Source organism: Scomber japonicus, chromosome 2 (genome assembly GCF_027409825.1).
Source record: "Scomber japonicus isolate fScoJap1 chromosome 2, fScoJap1.pri, whole genome shotgun sequence".
NCBI lineage: Eukaryota > Metazoa > Chordata > Actinopteri > Scombriformes > Scombridae > Scomber > Scomber japonicus.
Genome location: NC_070579.1, coordinates 21,137,296 through 21,151,681, shown reverse-complemented (window position 1 = coordinate 21,151,681; position 14,386 = coordinate 21,137,296). Strand labels below are relative to the sequence as shown.

The 14,386-nt window shown below is 36.7% G+C and overlaps 2 protein-coding genes across 2 annotated transcripts; one reads left to right on the top strand and one right to left on the bottom strand.

The window, feature by feature from the left end:
- Window positions 1–1,827: 1,827 nt before the first annotated feature.
- Window positions 1,828–5,607, top strand: LOC128365864 (type-2 ice-structuring protein-like). Its single transcript, XM_053326483.1, has 7 exons — window positions 1,828–1,836; window positions 2,798–2,862; window positions 2,975–3,051; window positions 3,279–3,448; window positions 3,549–3,665; window positions 3,762–3,870; window positions 5,341–5,607. The coding sequence occupies exons 1-7, from the start codon at window positions 1,828–1,830 to the stop codon at window positions 5,409–5,411; spliced, it is 618 nt and encodes a 205-aa protein (XP_053182458.1). The 3' UTR covers window positions 5,412–5,607.
- Window positions 5,608–8,528: 2,921 nt separating this feature from the next.
- On the bottom strand, window positions 8,529–11,340 carry LOC128377198 (type-2 ice-structuring protein-like). The gene is made up of 6 exons (XM_053337114.1): window positions 11,203–11,340; window positions 11,021–11,097; window positions 10,624–10,793; window positions 10,407–10,523; window positions 10,193–10,301; window positions 8,529–8,722 (listed from the first exon to the last, which is right to left on the bottom strand). The coding sequence occupies exons 2-6, from the start codon at window positions 11,070–11,072 to the stop codon at window positions 8,655–8,657; spliced, it is 516 nt and encodes a 171-aa protein (XP_053193089.1). The 5' UTR covers window positions 11,073–11,097; window positions 11,203–11,340; the 3' UTR covers window positions 8,529–8,654.
- Between the last annotated feature and the right edge of the window lie 3,046 nt (window positions 11,341–14,386).

The following is a 14,386-nucleotide window of genomic DNA, read 5'->3' as shown; positions in this document are numbered from 1 at the left end:
TTTTGTGACAATAACATGTATACCTATATATGGTCCACTTGCAAAGAGAAAGTTCTCCATGGCTTTTGGATGATCAATGGTTTGATGCGAAAATAACATACATTCCCCTGTAAAATATGTAAAACCATATACACAAAAGATGACACTTTGAAGACCAGTTTGATTGAATGCTCCAGCCCCTACTTTTGAAAATAAATGTGTCACAAACAAATTAATGAAACTGATGTGGAAGGCTGGTTGTGTACTAAGAACTATGGATACACTGTGGAGGGAAAGATGCTGCACAAACTGTTAAACATCATCGTAACAAACCTCTCACATATCCTTCATGACCTGATCATTTAGTTTTTGTTGCAGTTTTGTTTTGAAGAATACAGCTGAACTGAATTTGATTATAGCATTAGTATCCCTTTTCCTTAATTTGAGAACTGGTTATGGTATGGTTTTGAAGATACTGGGCAGCTTGAGCACACTAGGTGAATATATTCATATAGGTAGGCAGGTAGGGAACCAGTAGGCACCAGGAAGGGTTTATAGTTTTTAGAGAGCATAATGGTAAATTTTCTTCTCTTTTTTTCTTTTTTTAATTCCTTATTATCAAGTTAGGGAGAGTTACAGAATGTGTACACCAAATTTCACAGCTATACATCCATTAGTTGTTGAGAGATTTTATTCAAAATCACAAATGTTAACCAGTGCAATAGAGGAAAAGTCAAAGAAATGTTATCAGGATTCATCCTGTGAGGACCTGCAATACCTGCACAACCTTTCATGCCAGTAAATAGTAGAAAGTTATTTCAGTCTGGATTAAGGTTGACTGACCAACAGGCAGATCCACACCAACATCCTTAGAGCTTCAGTACCTGCATGGTCAGAAATGTCATTTGTACAAATATTCTTTTTAAATCACAAATAATAGGTATTTGTCATAGACATCTGTCATATTCATAATTTGGACACTAAATTGCTAAACAAAATCCAATTTGAACTGCAGGGACTTTTCCAGGATCTTCCTCAGTTCCTGAAAAAATCTGCCCATCAATGAGGACAAGACACAGAGTTACCTTGTGTACTATAATGTTTAACTTTTATACAGGATCACCTTACTTTACCAATATTTTGTCCTCATTTGTTTTTACGCAGGCTTCTATCCATCCTCCTCCTCCTCAGTATTTCATCATGAGGTTATATCAACAATTTTCACAAATTTGCTGAACGACTTTCAGTAAATCAGTGGTCATTTCGTCTTTATCAGATTGAACTGATGAACTCAGTTATCAGTACATTACTGGCAGTGGGTAACCTTAAATGGCATTACTTTAATACAGCGGAACTTGAATACATTACTCTGCTGCTTGTAATGAAAAGCAAAAATAGAGGGAAGAAGAGAAAATCTGTTAACATAACGGACAAGGACCGCTCTCAATGTCGCTCAGACTAGAATCCCAGTCTGCTGTGCAACCTCCTGGTAATTGAGTTAGGAAAGACAGGCAAGTGGAGAAGCCGGGTGGCATGTTGGGGAAGTCGATCGGTGGGTAATGATCGGGGTGGGTTGTGTGTGTATATGTGTCTGTATGTGAATATTCATGAAAATATTGTGATTGAAGCACCACAACAATGTGAAAAGACATGGCACCTTGAAGTCTTATGTAGTCCTACATAGGATACTTATGTACTAATAATGATAATCATCAGGTTCTTTTTTTAGCTGTTATGTAATATTATAAGTATTATTATTTATTACATATATATGTGTGTGTGGTCTTCTGACTCCTCTTAGGGTTCACACAGACAGATCTCTCTCAGGAGCCTTCATGGTAGGATGAAATGGTCAAGGTATGTTTTACTACATATAGAGCAGCTGAAAGAAAATAATCACATCAGATGATCATGATTCAAAATTCAAGATTCAATACTCTATTGCCATGTCGACATAGTTGATAGGAATTTGTTGCGGTGAGTCTCACAAATACATCATACAATATTCGCTCTCAGCATTCCAGGATAAAAACAAGTGCATAAATAAAATAAATAAAATCCATGATGTGTGCCCCTCTCCACATACCAGCGAGACAGGAATTGGGAGGCAGAGAGGGGGCAATGACACGCAGGATAGGACTGTTCGGAGCGGGAATCGAGCCGGGGTTGCCTGACTTTAGTCTCAACACATGGGGCGGGTGTTCTACCCACTGAGCTAAACATGATAATAATGTTATCAATGATTATATTTACAAAATACGCTATAGTTTTAAGTTTTTCTCTGGTCAAAAAATGTCAAATTGTAACCCAGGTAGATAATTAACATTTTTCTGATATGTTGAAATCAAGAGTAAATGTGCCAGTCTGTGCTGGGCAATACTCAACTATTTTGTACATTTTGTCCATCCCATTAACTTACATAAGCGGGCAAAATATTACAAACACTTTTCTATATAATGCACTCCAGTACACCACCAGCACCAATTACGACCTCAATAATAAACATGAAATACAATCCTTCCTAATAATGGTAACAAAAACTGAAAATGTATAAGCTTCATGAAAGTAGAATTTATGGCAGAGTTGTGGTAATAGACTGAATTAGATTGCACAGGTGTTCAAATAGTGAAGTTTCCTGTCAGTGTAAACAGACAGGTCAGGGATCAGAAGGTTATGATAATAAAATATTTACTGAGGCCAGGGTTTGATTTTGTTCCCGTTACCGGACTGGCAGGGCTCAAACTGATGACAAAAATACACAATAAACTTTGAGTGAGATAAAGAACAGTATATAAGAGCTGGTCTTCCTCTTGTTCAGCAGTTCCAAGCAGGAGGACAACAGTCTGACATTGTGAAGAAAGAAGACGTGTATTTCTCCCCCAGGTTTGCTCTCAACTTCTGTTTTTCTGCTCCCTTCTCTCATCTTCTTGTCTTCCACGCTGCATATCAGCTGTCTTCATGATTCTTTGTAACTCTTTGTCTTTGCTTATTGAAGGCATTCAATCATCTTCACCGACAGGATGCTGACTGTGGTTCTTGTTTGTGCCATGATGGCTCTGGTTAGAGCTGACGGTGAGTGTCTCTTCACAGTTTGTTTGTGTGGCTGTGAGCAAGAAAAACCTTTGTTTCATATTTCATTCTGTTGAAAAGAAAATAATTTGCTGACAAGTAGGTCATTAAAACACATAAAAAGGTGATGAGTGATTGTTCAAGCCTCTTTCACTTGAACATACAAAAGCATCAAACACTGTGGATCCCTATGATCATGTTAGCCTCCCTCCTCTGTTTGTCCTCGATAGATGTACTTCCCACATCTGCTCCGGTCATAGAAGTCATCCCAGACTCGAAGTCGACTCTATTTCAAGCTAAAGCTGGAGTTCAACATGAGGCATGTGTTGAGCCTTGGGTTCTATATGACCATCGCTGTTTCTTCTACGATGCAACACCCAGGACTTGGGCTAAGGCTCAGGTAACAAGGATGATATGATAACATGACTCAGAAAGCGTCAAAAAGCATGCTCGCTTGGTTTATTGACGTCTTCTTACTACATCGTTTCTCTTCATTGTAGCAAAACTGCCAAGTTATGGGTGGAAGTCTTGCATCAATACACAGCACTTCGCAGAATACACACCTTTTGCAGATGGCTCAGGGGCCCACATGGATTGGAGGCACAGATTGCCAAGAGGTAATAATTCATTACACAATGCCGAATTAAATGAAATATTTTTTATCATACATATTTTATTATAGCCTACCTGTATTCTTCTTTTGTGTCTCCTAGGCGGGTGATTGGTTCTGGAGTGATGCTTCACGTTTTTCTCAAAAGTTTTGGTGTGGCTCACAGCCGGATGGTGGCATACAGGAGTGTTGCCTACAGATGAAAACTGGAGGTATGTGCCAACACATTATTTTGCTAATGGGCATAAGGTTAAGATGACTGCGGCAGGAGTGTTAGTTAAATTTGATAGGTTATTAATGACCATTTTGACAGTTTTTCAAATTCCAGATTGTATAATAATGTAAATATTTATTATTTCAATGTTCAGATGCCTACTATCATACAGTAGAGGAGACCGGGGGCAATTGTAACACACTTTTTAACAAAAAACTGAGTTTGAGTGTGAAAGTTAAGTTTTTGGTTAACAGTATTTTTCTTCTACTGTTTAAAGTTTAGATGGCTGTGAATTTGAACTTAAATCAATTTTATCTCTAAATTATTGGATAAAAATTAACATGAACAACCTATGCTAATATAGCTGTTTAAGTGATTTGAGTGATTTGATTGTATTATACCCTGCAAAACCAAAGAGGATGATTAGTTCACTCATAAGCACACATTTTATGAATCTAGATATCTATCTACAATTTCATTACATTTGGTTAAAACTGTGCTTGACTCAGCTGACCTATGTATGTTAGTGAAATCTACTTTTAACTCAATTCACATCATTAAAATCTAGTTACTACTAGAATAATCACCTAGTCTTCTGCATAAATAGAAAGACTTTTGCCTTGAATGCATGATGTCTGACATCTGAAAGAATTTGAACTATATAAAAAAACAACATAAGAAACATATTGGACACTACAGCAATAATATGATTTTACTTTGAGGTGAGCTTATATTTGAGATACAGGGGGTTAATATGACTTATTTTTTCAGTGTTACAATTGCCCCCAGGCACTCTGACTTCCTGAATTAAATCTAATAATAGAGTCTTGTCCATATTAATGAAAACATTGCAACTGCATTATTAATTAGAGCACATATATACGTATCTTATATCAAAAGATGACAGGTGTAGGCCTATTTCTAGAAATCTGTGAGTTAAGAAGGAAAAAGTAAAAAATGTTACAATTGCCCCCGGTCTCTCCTAACCATACAGTTGAATAAAGAAAGTCTTCTATCTATCTCAATAACCTTTAAACTATCTGGTTCAGTATGTTGAATAGCTACAAACGTCTGGTCAGAGCTACCTCAGTGAACCAAGAGTCCCGAAAATTATCCAGTGATATGTGATTATTGAGAGTGACAGGAGGCAGGTGAATGTCCACACTGGGGACTGTAGAAGCCTTTTCCACAGTTTTACAGCTTTATCACTTTTTATTATTAGCCTCCCAAAATAACGTTAGTTACCAGAACAACTTCTGTTGATGAAAACACATCATTTTGTTGATATTAGTAACTTATTAATGCAACAATGAATGCAACACATTTACCATATGTTGGGATGATAAAGTTCTGCTTATAACTGTGTGTGACCTTGCTATACAGAACAAACTGTGGCTATGTGGATTCATTAGACAATTAGTTTTGGTTGGTGTAGCGTTGACTGACTTCTGTGTTTTGGTGCTCACAGATGACGAATGCTGGGATGATGTAAGTTGCAAGACCGAGAACCCGTCAATCTGCTCCAAGAACCCCCAATAAGTCCTGTACAGGTGCAGAGGCATGCAGTGGAGTCCAACAAACACTTGATGGATGTGTGATGTTTGCATACTCATCTCTTTGTGTCTTTAGTTCTTTGCTATTGATGTAACAGACGAAACAACAAGTGACCATGCTTTCAGCACAATCTCATTCTGGTTTGTATTTTGGAAAATTAAAAAAGCTGCAGCCAAACAAACTGAGTGTGTCAGAAGTCTACTGTTATTATGGCTTTTTCAGAATGCACACCTTCAAGTGCACACTGTGTTTAGATTATGGCATTACAAACATTTCATATAAGACAGTATGTCTTACTGTCATGAAAATATGCAGTTATAGCTACATCATCCACATGTGACAGACTTGATTTGATATACTATGTTAATACATGTTATGTGATGACTAGTAGATATATGTGAATACACATACTGACCACTTTCTTTACCTTTAAATACATTTGTGTCTGGCCAAATATTACATACCGAAGACCTTTAGAGACTTGTTACTTAACTGTTACTTGACAATAATAATTCATATTAGCCTAGATCCTGTTTTATTTTAAAAACATGAATGAATTCAAACTTTAAATGTACACTATTTTAAGTTGTACTGTGGCACACATGAGCCACAATAACTGCTCAATGGCTGTTATAAATCACAAATCATAGTCACTGACTTGTGGCCTTTACAGAATGGCTGCATGTCCTCTGAGTTAATGGGGTCATACTGTAGCTCTAACTCTGCTTCTGAATCTAATTGATCACTTGACGCAAAAATATAAACCTCATAATTAGTTGGTCTTGCTTCAGACATGTCTTCATCAGTTAATGTCATCAAAATCCTAGATAAAGTTCTGCTCATCAGTATTTTAATCATTACTTACCTTCCTGTGCTAAAACTCTAAAACAAAACTATCAAGATGTATCTTGAAGGCCAATTGAAGTGAACAGGATGCACCAATCACAGGCTATAAGACCTGATCCACTTTAGGCAAGGCAAGGCAGTTTTATTTATATAACGCATTTCATACACAATGGCAACTCAATGTGCTTTACATAAAACAAACATTTAACAGTAAGAATTGGAAATAAAAAAAGCATAAAAACATGCAATTTGAGAAATAAAAATAAAACCCAATAATAGTAAACACATGGAAACATTAAAACATCTTTAAAATCATTAAAACGACATACAGGGAAAATGAAAGATTAGAATTTAAAGTGCTTTAAAAGAGCTTAATCATAAGCACAGGAGAAGAGAAATGTTTTTAACCTGGATTTAAAAATGTTCACATTTGGGGCTGATTTCAGTTCTGCTGGTAGTTTGTTCCAGTTGTGTGCAGCATAACAGCTAAAAGCTGCTTCACCATGTTTAGTTTGAACTCTGGGCAGTGGCGTGCACAGACTTTTTGAAGGACAGGGGCGAAATCCAACGAAGGTCACATTCAGTGCATTTCTCGCCACTGAAGAGGGCACTTTAGCGAGCGTTTTTCAACAATTTATTACTTGCTCTAAACAGTGACACAATGACTGTATTGGACTGTAGTCATCTGGGGACAGTGCTAGATATATCCGTGTGGGATCTGCATAACTGTGAAAGTCAACTTTAACATTTCAGGTAATCAAAAGAAATGGGGCTCAGTTGTTACAGAAGTAATATCCAGTACACTAAACTGTCAGTGTAGTTTTGGTTAATACATGGGCATACGTGCATACATTCATACTTTTTTTGGGGTATATATGAAACTTATAACCTGTGTAACCCTGGTCTTGTATAATTATGATTCAAAATATAAATATGCTTAAAAAGGAAAAGTGGTCATTATATTACTGATTGAATAATATCGATTAAAAATAGCTGTTTAAGCGTGTGAAGGGAAAACTGCTGTAACTACTTTACACACTGTTTGTCTATAACAATACATCAGATTTTTGTTTTTTAATTATCACATTTTGTAAAACCTGAATCTGCAGAGTAACAGATAACTGTAGCTGTCAAATAAATGCAGTGGAAGAAAGAGTATAATGTTTCCCTCTGAATGAGGTGGAGCAAAACTAAAGTACAGCATAAAACTGAAATACTTAAGTTCAGTACCTTAAAATTAAATGGTACTTAAATAAATCTGCTTAACAATGTGAGAAGTCTTTATTTCTGAAAACAAAGCTTTGGTGTTCACACAAAAAATATCTGTTGGGCACTTTGAACGCAACATAACATGAGTGCAAATATTTGAAGTATTAGTGGAGCAAAATGCTGCTGAAGTGTTTAAAGTAGTACCTTAAGTTAGAACCCCAGAAAATCTTAGTTAGAGATAGTTTTGTTGGATGATGCTTTACTTTCCTGAGGGAGCACAGGAAGGTAAGTAATGATTAAAATACTGATGAGCAGAACTTTATCTAGGATTTTGATGACATTAACTGATGAAGACATGTCTGAAGCAAGACCAACTAATTATGAGGTTTATATTTTTGCGTCAAGTGATCAATTAGATTCAGAAGCAGAGTTAGAGCTGCAGTATGACCCCATTAACTCAGAGGACATGCAGCCATTCTGTAAAGGCCACAAGTCAGTGACTATGATTTGTGATTTATAACAGCCATTGAGCAGTTATTGTGGCTCATGTGTGCCACAGTACAACTTAAAATAGTGTACGTTTAAAGTTTGAATTCATTCATTCATGTTTTTAAAATAAAACAGGATCTAGGCTAATATGAATTATTATTGTCAAGTAACAGTTAAGTAACAAGTCTCTAAAGGTCTTCGGTATGTAATATTTGGCCAGACACAAATGTATTTAAAGGTAAAGAAAGTGGTCAGTATGTGTATTCACATATATCTACTAGTCATCACATAACATGTATTAACATAGTATATCAAATCAAGTCTGTCACATGTGGATGATGTAGCTATAACTGCATATTTTCATGACAGTAAGACATACTGTCTTATATGAAATGTTTGTAATGCCATAATCTAAACACAGTGTGCACTTGAAGGTGTGCATTCTGCAAAAAGCCATAATAACAGTAGACTTCTGACACACTCAGTTCGTTTGGCTGCAGCTTTTTTAATTTTCTAAAATACAAATCAGAAAGAGATTGTGCTGAAAGCATGGTCACTTGTTGTTTCGTCTGTTACATCAATAGCAAAGAACTAAAGACACAAAGAGATGAGTATGCAAACATCACACATCCATCAAGTGTTTGTTGGACTCCACTGCATGCCTCTGCACCTGTACAGGACTTATTAGGGGTTCTTGGAGCAGATTGACGGGTTCTCGGTCTTGCAACTTACATCATCCCAGCATTCGTCATCTGTGAGCACCAAAACACAGAAGTCAGTCAACGCTACACCAACCAAAACTAATTGTCTAATGAATCCACATAGCCACAGTTTGTTCTGTATAGCAAGGTCACACACAGTTATAAGCAGAACTTTATCATCCCAACATATGGTAAATGTGTTGCATTCATTGTTGCATTAATAAGTTACTAATATCAACAAAATGATGTGTTTTCATCAACAGAAGTTGTTCTGGTAACTAACGTTATTTTGGGAGGCTAATAATAAAAAGTGATAAAGCTGTAAAACTGTGGAAAAGGCTTCTACAGTCCCCAGTGTGGACATTCACCTGCCTCCTGTCACTCTCAATAATCACATATCACTGGATAATTTTCGGGACTCTTGGTTCACTGAGGTAGCTCTGACCAGACGTTGGTAGCTATTCAACATACTGAACCAGATAGTTTAAAGGTTATTGGGATAGATAGAAGACTTTCTTTATTCAACTGTATGGTTAGGAGAGACCGGGGGCAATTGTAACATTTTTTACTTTTTCCTTCTTAACTCACAGATTTCTAGAAATAGGCCTACACCTGTCATCTTTTGATATAAGATACGTATATATGTGCTTTAATTAATAATGCAGTTGCAATGTTTTCATTAATATGGACAAGACTCTATTATTAGATTTAATTCAGGAAGTCAGAGTGCCTGGGGGCAATTGTAACACTGAAAAAATAAGTCATATTAACCCCCTGTATCTCAAATATAAGCACACCTCAAAGTAAAATCATATTATTGCTGTAGTGTCCAATATGTTTCTTATGTTGTTTTTTTATATAGTTCAAATTGTTTCAGATGTCAGACATCATGCATTCAAGGCAAAAGTCTTTCTATTCATGCAGAAGACTAGGTGATTATTCTAGTAGTAACTAGATTTTAATGATGTGAATTGAGTTAAAAGTAGATTTCACTAACATACATAGGTCAGCTGAGTCAAGCACAGTTTTAACCAAATGTAATGAAATTGTAGATAGATATCTAGATTCATAAAATGTGTGCTTATGAGTGAACTAATCATCCTCTTTGGTTTTGCATGGTATAATACAATCAAATCACTCAAATCACTTAAACAGCTATATTAGCATAGGTTGTTCATGTTAATTTTTATCCAATAATTTAGAGATAAAATTGATGTAAGTTCAAATTCACAGTCATCTAAACTTTAGACAGTAGAAGAAAAATACTGTTAACCAAAAACTTAACTTTCACACTCAAACTCCGTTTTTTGTTAAAAAGTGTGTTACAATTGCCCCCGGTCTCCTCTACTGTATGATAGTAGGCATCTGAACATTGAAATAATAAATATTTACATTATTATACAATCTGGAATTTGAAAAACTGTCAAAATGGTCATTAATAACCTATCAAATTTAACTAACACTCCTGCCGCAGTCATCTTAATCTTATGCCCATTAGCAAAATAATGTGTTGGCACATACCTCCAGTTTTCATCTGTAGGCAACACTCCTGTATGCCACCATCCGGCTGTGAGCCACACCAAAACTTTTGAGAAAAACGTGAAGCATCACTCCAAAACCAATCATCCGACTAGGAGACAAAAAAGAAGAATACGGGTAGGCTATAATAAAATATGTATGATAAAAAATACATCATTCATTTCATTTAATTCGGCATTGTGTAATGAATTATTACCTCTTGGCAATCTGAGCCTCCAATCCATGTGGGCCCCTGAGCCATATGCAAAAGGCGTGTATTCTGTGAAGTGCTGTGTATTGATGCAAGACTTCCACCCATAACTTGGCAGTTTTGCTACAATTAAGAGAAACGATGTAGTAAGAAGACGTCAATAAACCAAGCGAGCATGCTTTCTGACGCTTTCTGAGTCATGTTATCATATCATCCTTGTTACCTGAGCCTTAGCCCAAGTCCTGGGTGTTGCATCGTAGAAGAAACAGCGATGGTCATATAGAACCCAAGGCTCAACACATGCCTCATGTTGAACTCCAGCTTTAGCTTGAAATAGAGTCGACTTCGAGTCTGGGATGACTTCTATGACTGGAGCATTTGTGGGAAGTACATCTATCGAGGACAAACAGAGGAGGGAGGCTAACATGATCATAGGGATCCACAGTGTTTGATGCTTTTGTATGTTCAAGTGAAAGAGGCTTGAACAATCACTCATCACCTTTTTATGTGTTTTAATGACCTACTTGTCAGCAAATTATTTTCTTTTCATCAGAATGAAATATGAAACAAAGGTTTTTCTTGCTCACAGCCACACAAACAAACTGTGAAGAGACACTCACCGTCAGCTCTAACCAGAGCCATCATGGCACAAACAAGAACCACAGTCAGCATCCTGTCGGTGAAGATGATTGAATGCCTTCAATAAGCAAAGACAAAGAGTTACAAAGAATCATGAAGACAGCTGATGTGCAGCGTGGAAGACAAGAAGATGAGAGAAGGGAGCAGAAAGTTGAGAGCAAACCTGGGGGAGAAATACACGTCTTCTTTCTTCACAATGTCAGACTGTTGTCCTCCTGCTTGGAACTGCTGAACAAGAGGAAGACCAGCTCTTATATACTGTTCTTTATCTCACTCAAAGTTTATTGTGTATTTTTGTCATCAGTTTGAGCCCTGCCAGCCCGGTAACGGGAACAAAATCAAACCCTGGCCTCAGTAAATATTTTATTATCATAACCTTCTGATCCCTGACCTGTCTGTTTACACTGACAGGAAACTTCACTATTTGAACACCTGTGCAATCTAATTCAGTCTATTACCACAACTCTGCCATAAATTCTACTTTCATGAAGCTTATACATTTTCCGTTTTTGTTAACATTATTAGGAAGGATTGTATTTCATGTTTATTATTGAGGTCGTAATTGGTGCTGGTGGTGTACTGGAGTGCATTATATAGAAAAGTGTTTGTAATATTTTGCCCGCTTATGTAAGTTAATGGGATGGACAAAATGTACAAAATAGTTGAGTATTGCCCAGCACAGACTGGCACATTTACTTTCAACATATCAGAAAAATGTTAATTATCTACCTGGGTTACAATTTGACATTTTTTGACCAGAGAAAAACTTAAAACTATAGCGTATTTTGTAAATATGATCATTGATAACATTATTATCATGTTTAGCTCAGTGGGTAGAACACCCGCCCCATGTGTTGAGACTACAGTCAGGCGACCCCGGCTCGATTCCCGCTCCGAACAGTCCTATCCTGCGTGTCATTGCCCCCTCTCTGCCTACCATTTCCTGTCTATCTGCTGCTGGTGAGTGAAGAGGGGCACACATCATGGATTTTATTTATGCACTTGTTTTTATCCTGGAATGCTGAGAGTGAATGTTGATGTATTTGTGAGACTCACCGCAACAAATTCCTATCAACTATGTCGACATGGCAATAAAGTATTGAATCTTGAATTTTGAATCATGCCCTCCATCTGATGTGATTATTTTCCTTCAGCTGCTCTATATGTAGTTAAAACATACCTTGACCATTTCATCCTACCATGAAGGCTACTGAGAGAGATCTGTCTGTGTGAACCCTAAGAGGAGTCAGAAGACCACACACACATATATATGTAATAAATAATAATACTTATAATATTACATAACAGCTAAAAAAAGAACCTGATGATTATCATTATTAGTACATAAGTATCCTATGTAGGACTACATAAGACTTCAAGGTGCCATGTCTTTTCACATTGTTGTGGTGCTTCAATCACAATATTTTCATGAACATTCACATACAGACACATATACACACACAACCCACCCCGATCATTACCCACCGATCGACTTCCCCAACATGCCACCCAGCTTCTCCACTTGCCTGTCTTTCCTAACTCAATTACCAGGAGGTTGCACAGCAGACTGGGATTCTAGTCTGAGCGACATTGAGAGCGGTCCTTGTCCGTTATGTTAACAGATTTTCTCTTCTTCCCTCTATTTTTGCTTTTCATTACAAGCAGCAGAGTAATGTATTCAAGTTCCGCTGTATTAAAGTAATGCCATTTAAGGTTACCCACTGCCAGTAATGTACTGATAACTGAGTTCACAGTTCAATCTGATAAAGATGAAATGACCACTGATTTACTGAAAGTTGTTCAGCAAATTTGTGAAAATTGTTGATATAACCTCATGATGAAATACTGAGGAGGAGGAGGATGGATAGAAGCCTGCGTAAAAACAAATGAGGACAAAATATTGGTAAAGTAAGGTGATCCTGTATAAAAGTTAAACATTATAGTACACAAGGTAACTCTGTGTCTTGTCCTCATTGATGGGCAGATTTTTTCAGGAACTGAGGAAGATCCTGGAAAAGTCCCTGCAGTTCAAATTGGATTTTGTTTAGCAATTTAGTGTCCAAATTATGAATATGACAGATGTCTATGACAAATACCTATTATTTGTGATTTTAAAAGAATATTTGTACAAATGACATTTCTGACCATGCAGGTACTGAAGCTCTAAGGATGTTGGTGTGGATCTGCCTGTTGGTCAGTCCAACTTTAATCCAGACTGAAATAACTTTCTACTATTTACTGGCATGAAAGGTTGTGCAGGTATTGCAGGTCCTCACAGGATGAATCCTGATAACATTTCTTTGACTTTTCCTCTATTGCACAGGTTAATATTTGTGATTTTGAATAAAATCTCTCAACAACTAATGGATGTATAGCTGTGAAATTTGGTGTACACATTCTGTAACTCTCCCTAACTTGATAATAAGGAATTAAAAAAAGAAAAAAAAGAAGAAAAAGTACAATTATCTCAAAATCAAATAGTCACTGAGGCTACTAAGGAATAAATCTTACACAGGGGAAATAAATCCATTGTCCAGGCAAGAATGAAGTTTTGTGTGGTTTATTTCTCCCCTCTCTAAAAAACTATAAACCCTTCCTGGTGCCTACTGGTTCCCTACCTGCCTACCTATATAAATATATTCACCTAGTGTGCTCAAGTTGAGCCAGTATCTTCAAAACCATACCATAACCAGTTCTCAAATTAAGGAAAAGGGATACTAATGCTATAATCAAATTCAGTTCAGCTGTATTCTTCAAAACAAAACTGCAACAAAAACTAAATGATCAGGTCATGAAGGATATGTGAGAGGTTTGTTACGATGATGTTTAACAGTTTGTGCAGCATCTTTCCCTCCACAGTGTATCCATAGTTCTGAGTACACAACCAGCCTTCCACATCAGTTTCATTAATTTGTTTGTGACACATTTATTTTCAAAAGTAGGGGCTGGAGCATTCAATCAAACTGGTCTTATAAGTGTCATCTTTTGTGTATATGGATGAATTTAACTGGGAAATCTCAAATGTCATGGATGCTGTTGCACCTATTAAAACTAAGACGACCTTGAGCAGACAGAAAACACCATGGAGGAACATTAGGCTTTAAAAACAGAATGCAGGAAAGCAGAGCGTAAGTGGAGAAAAACTAAACTTCAAATTGACCTTGACCTCTACAAACAAAGCCTTTGTAATTTTAACTATGATTTACTCAAAGCTAGACAGCAACACTTTTCTGAAATTATTAATAAGAACATCAACAACAGTCGTACGCTGTTTGCTACGGTTGATAAGCTTACAAACCCCCCTAAACAGACAGCTCCAGAACTCCTTTCCACAGAAAAATGCAATG

What these genes read in the sequence shown, in the direction of transcription:
- LOC128377198 (XM_053337114.1), bottom strand. Translation starts at nt 11,072, where the DNA reads ATGCTGACTGTGGTTCTTGTTTGTGCCATGATGGCTCTGGTTAGAGCT. An exon ending in GAGGCTCAGATTGCCAAGAG is followed by an intron (nt 10,302 to 10,406) that starts GTAATAATTCAT and finishes TTTGTCTCCTAG; the next exon opens with TCGGATGATTGGTTTTGGAG. An exon ending in CCTACAGATGAAAACTGGAG is followed by an intron (nt 8,723 to 10,192) that starts GTATGTGCCAAC and finishes TGGTGCTCACAG; the next exon opens with ATGACGAATGCTGGGATGAT.
- LOC128365864 (XM_053326483.1), top strand. An exon ending in GAGGCACAGATTGCCAAGAG is followed by an intron (nt 3,666 to 3,761) that starts GTAATAATTCAT and finishes TGTGTCTCCTAG; the next exon opens with GCGGGTGATTGGTTCTGGAG. An exon ending in CCTACAGATGAAAACTGGAG is followed by an intron (nt 3,871 to 5,340) that starts GTATGTGCCAAC and finishes TGGTGCTCACAG; the next exon opens with ATGACGAATGCTGGGATGAT.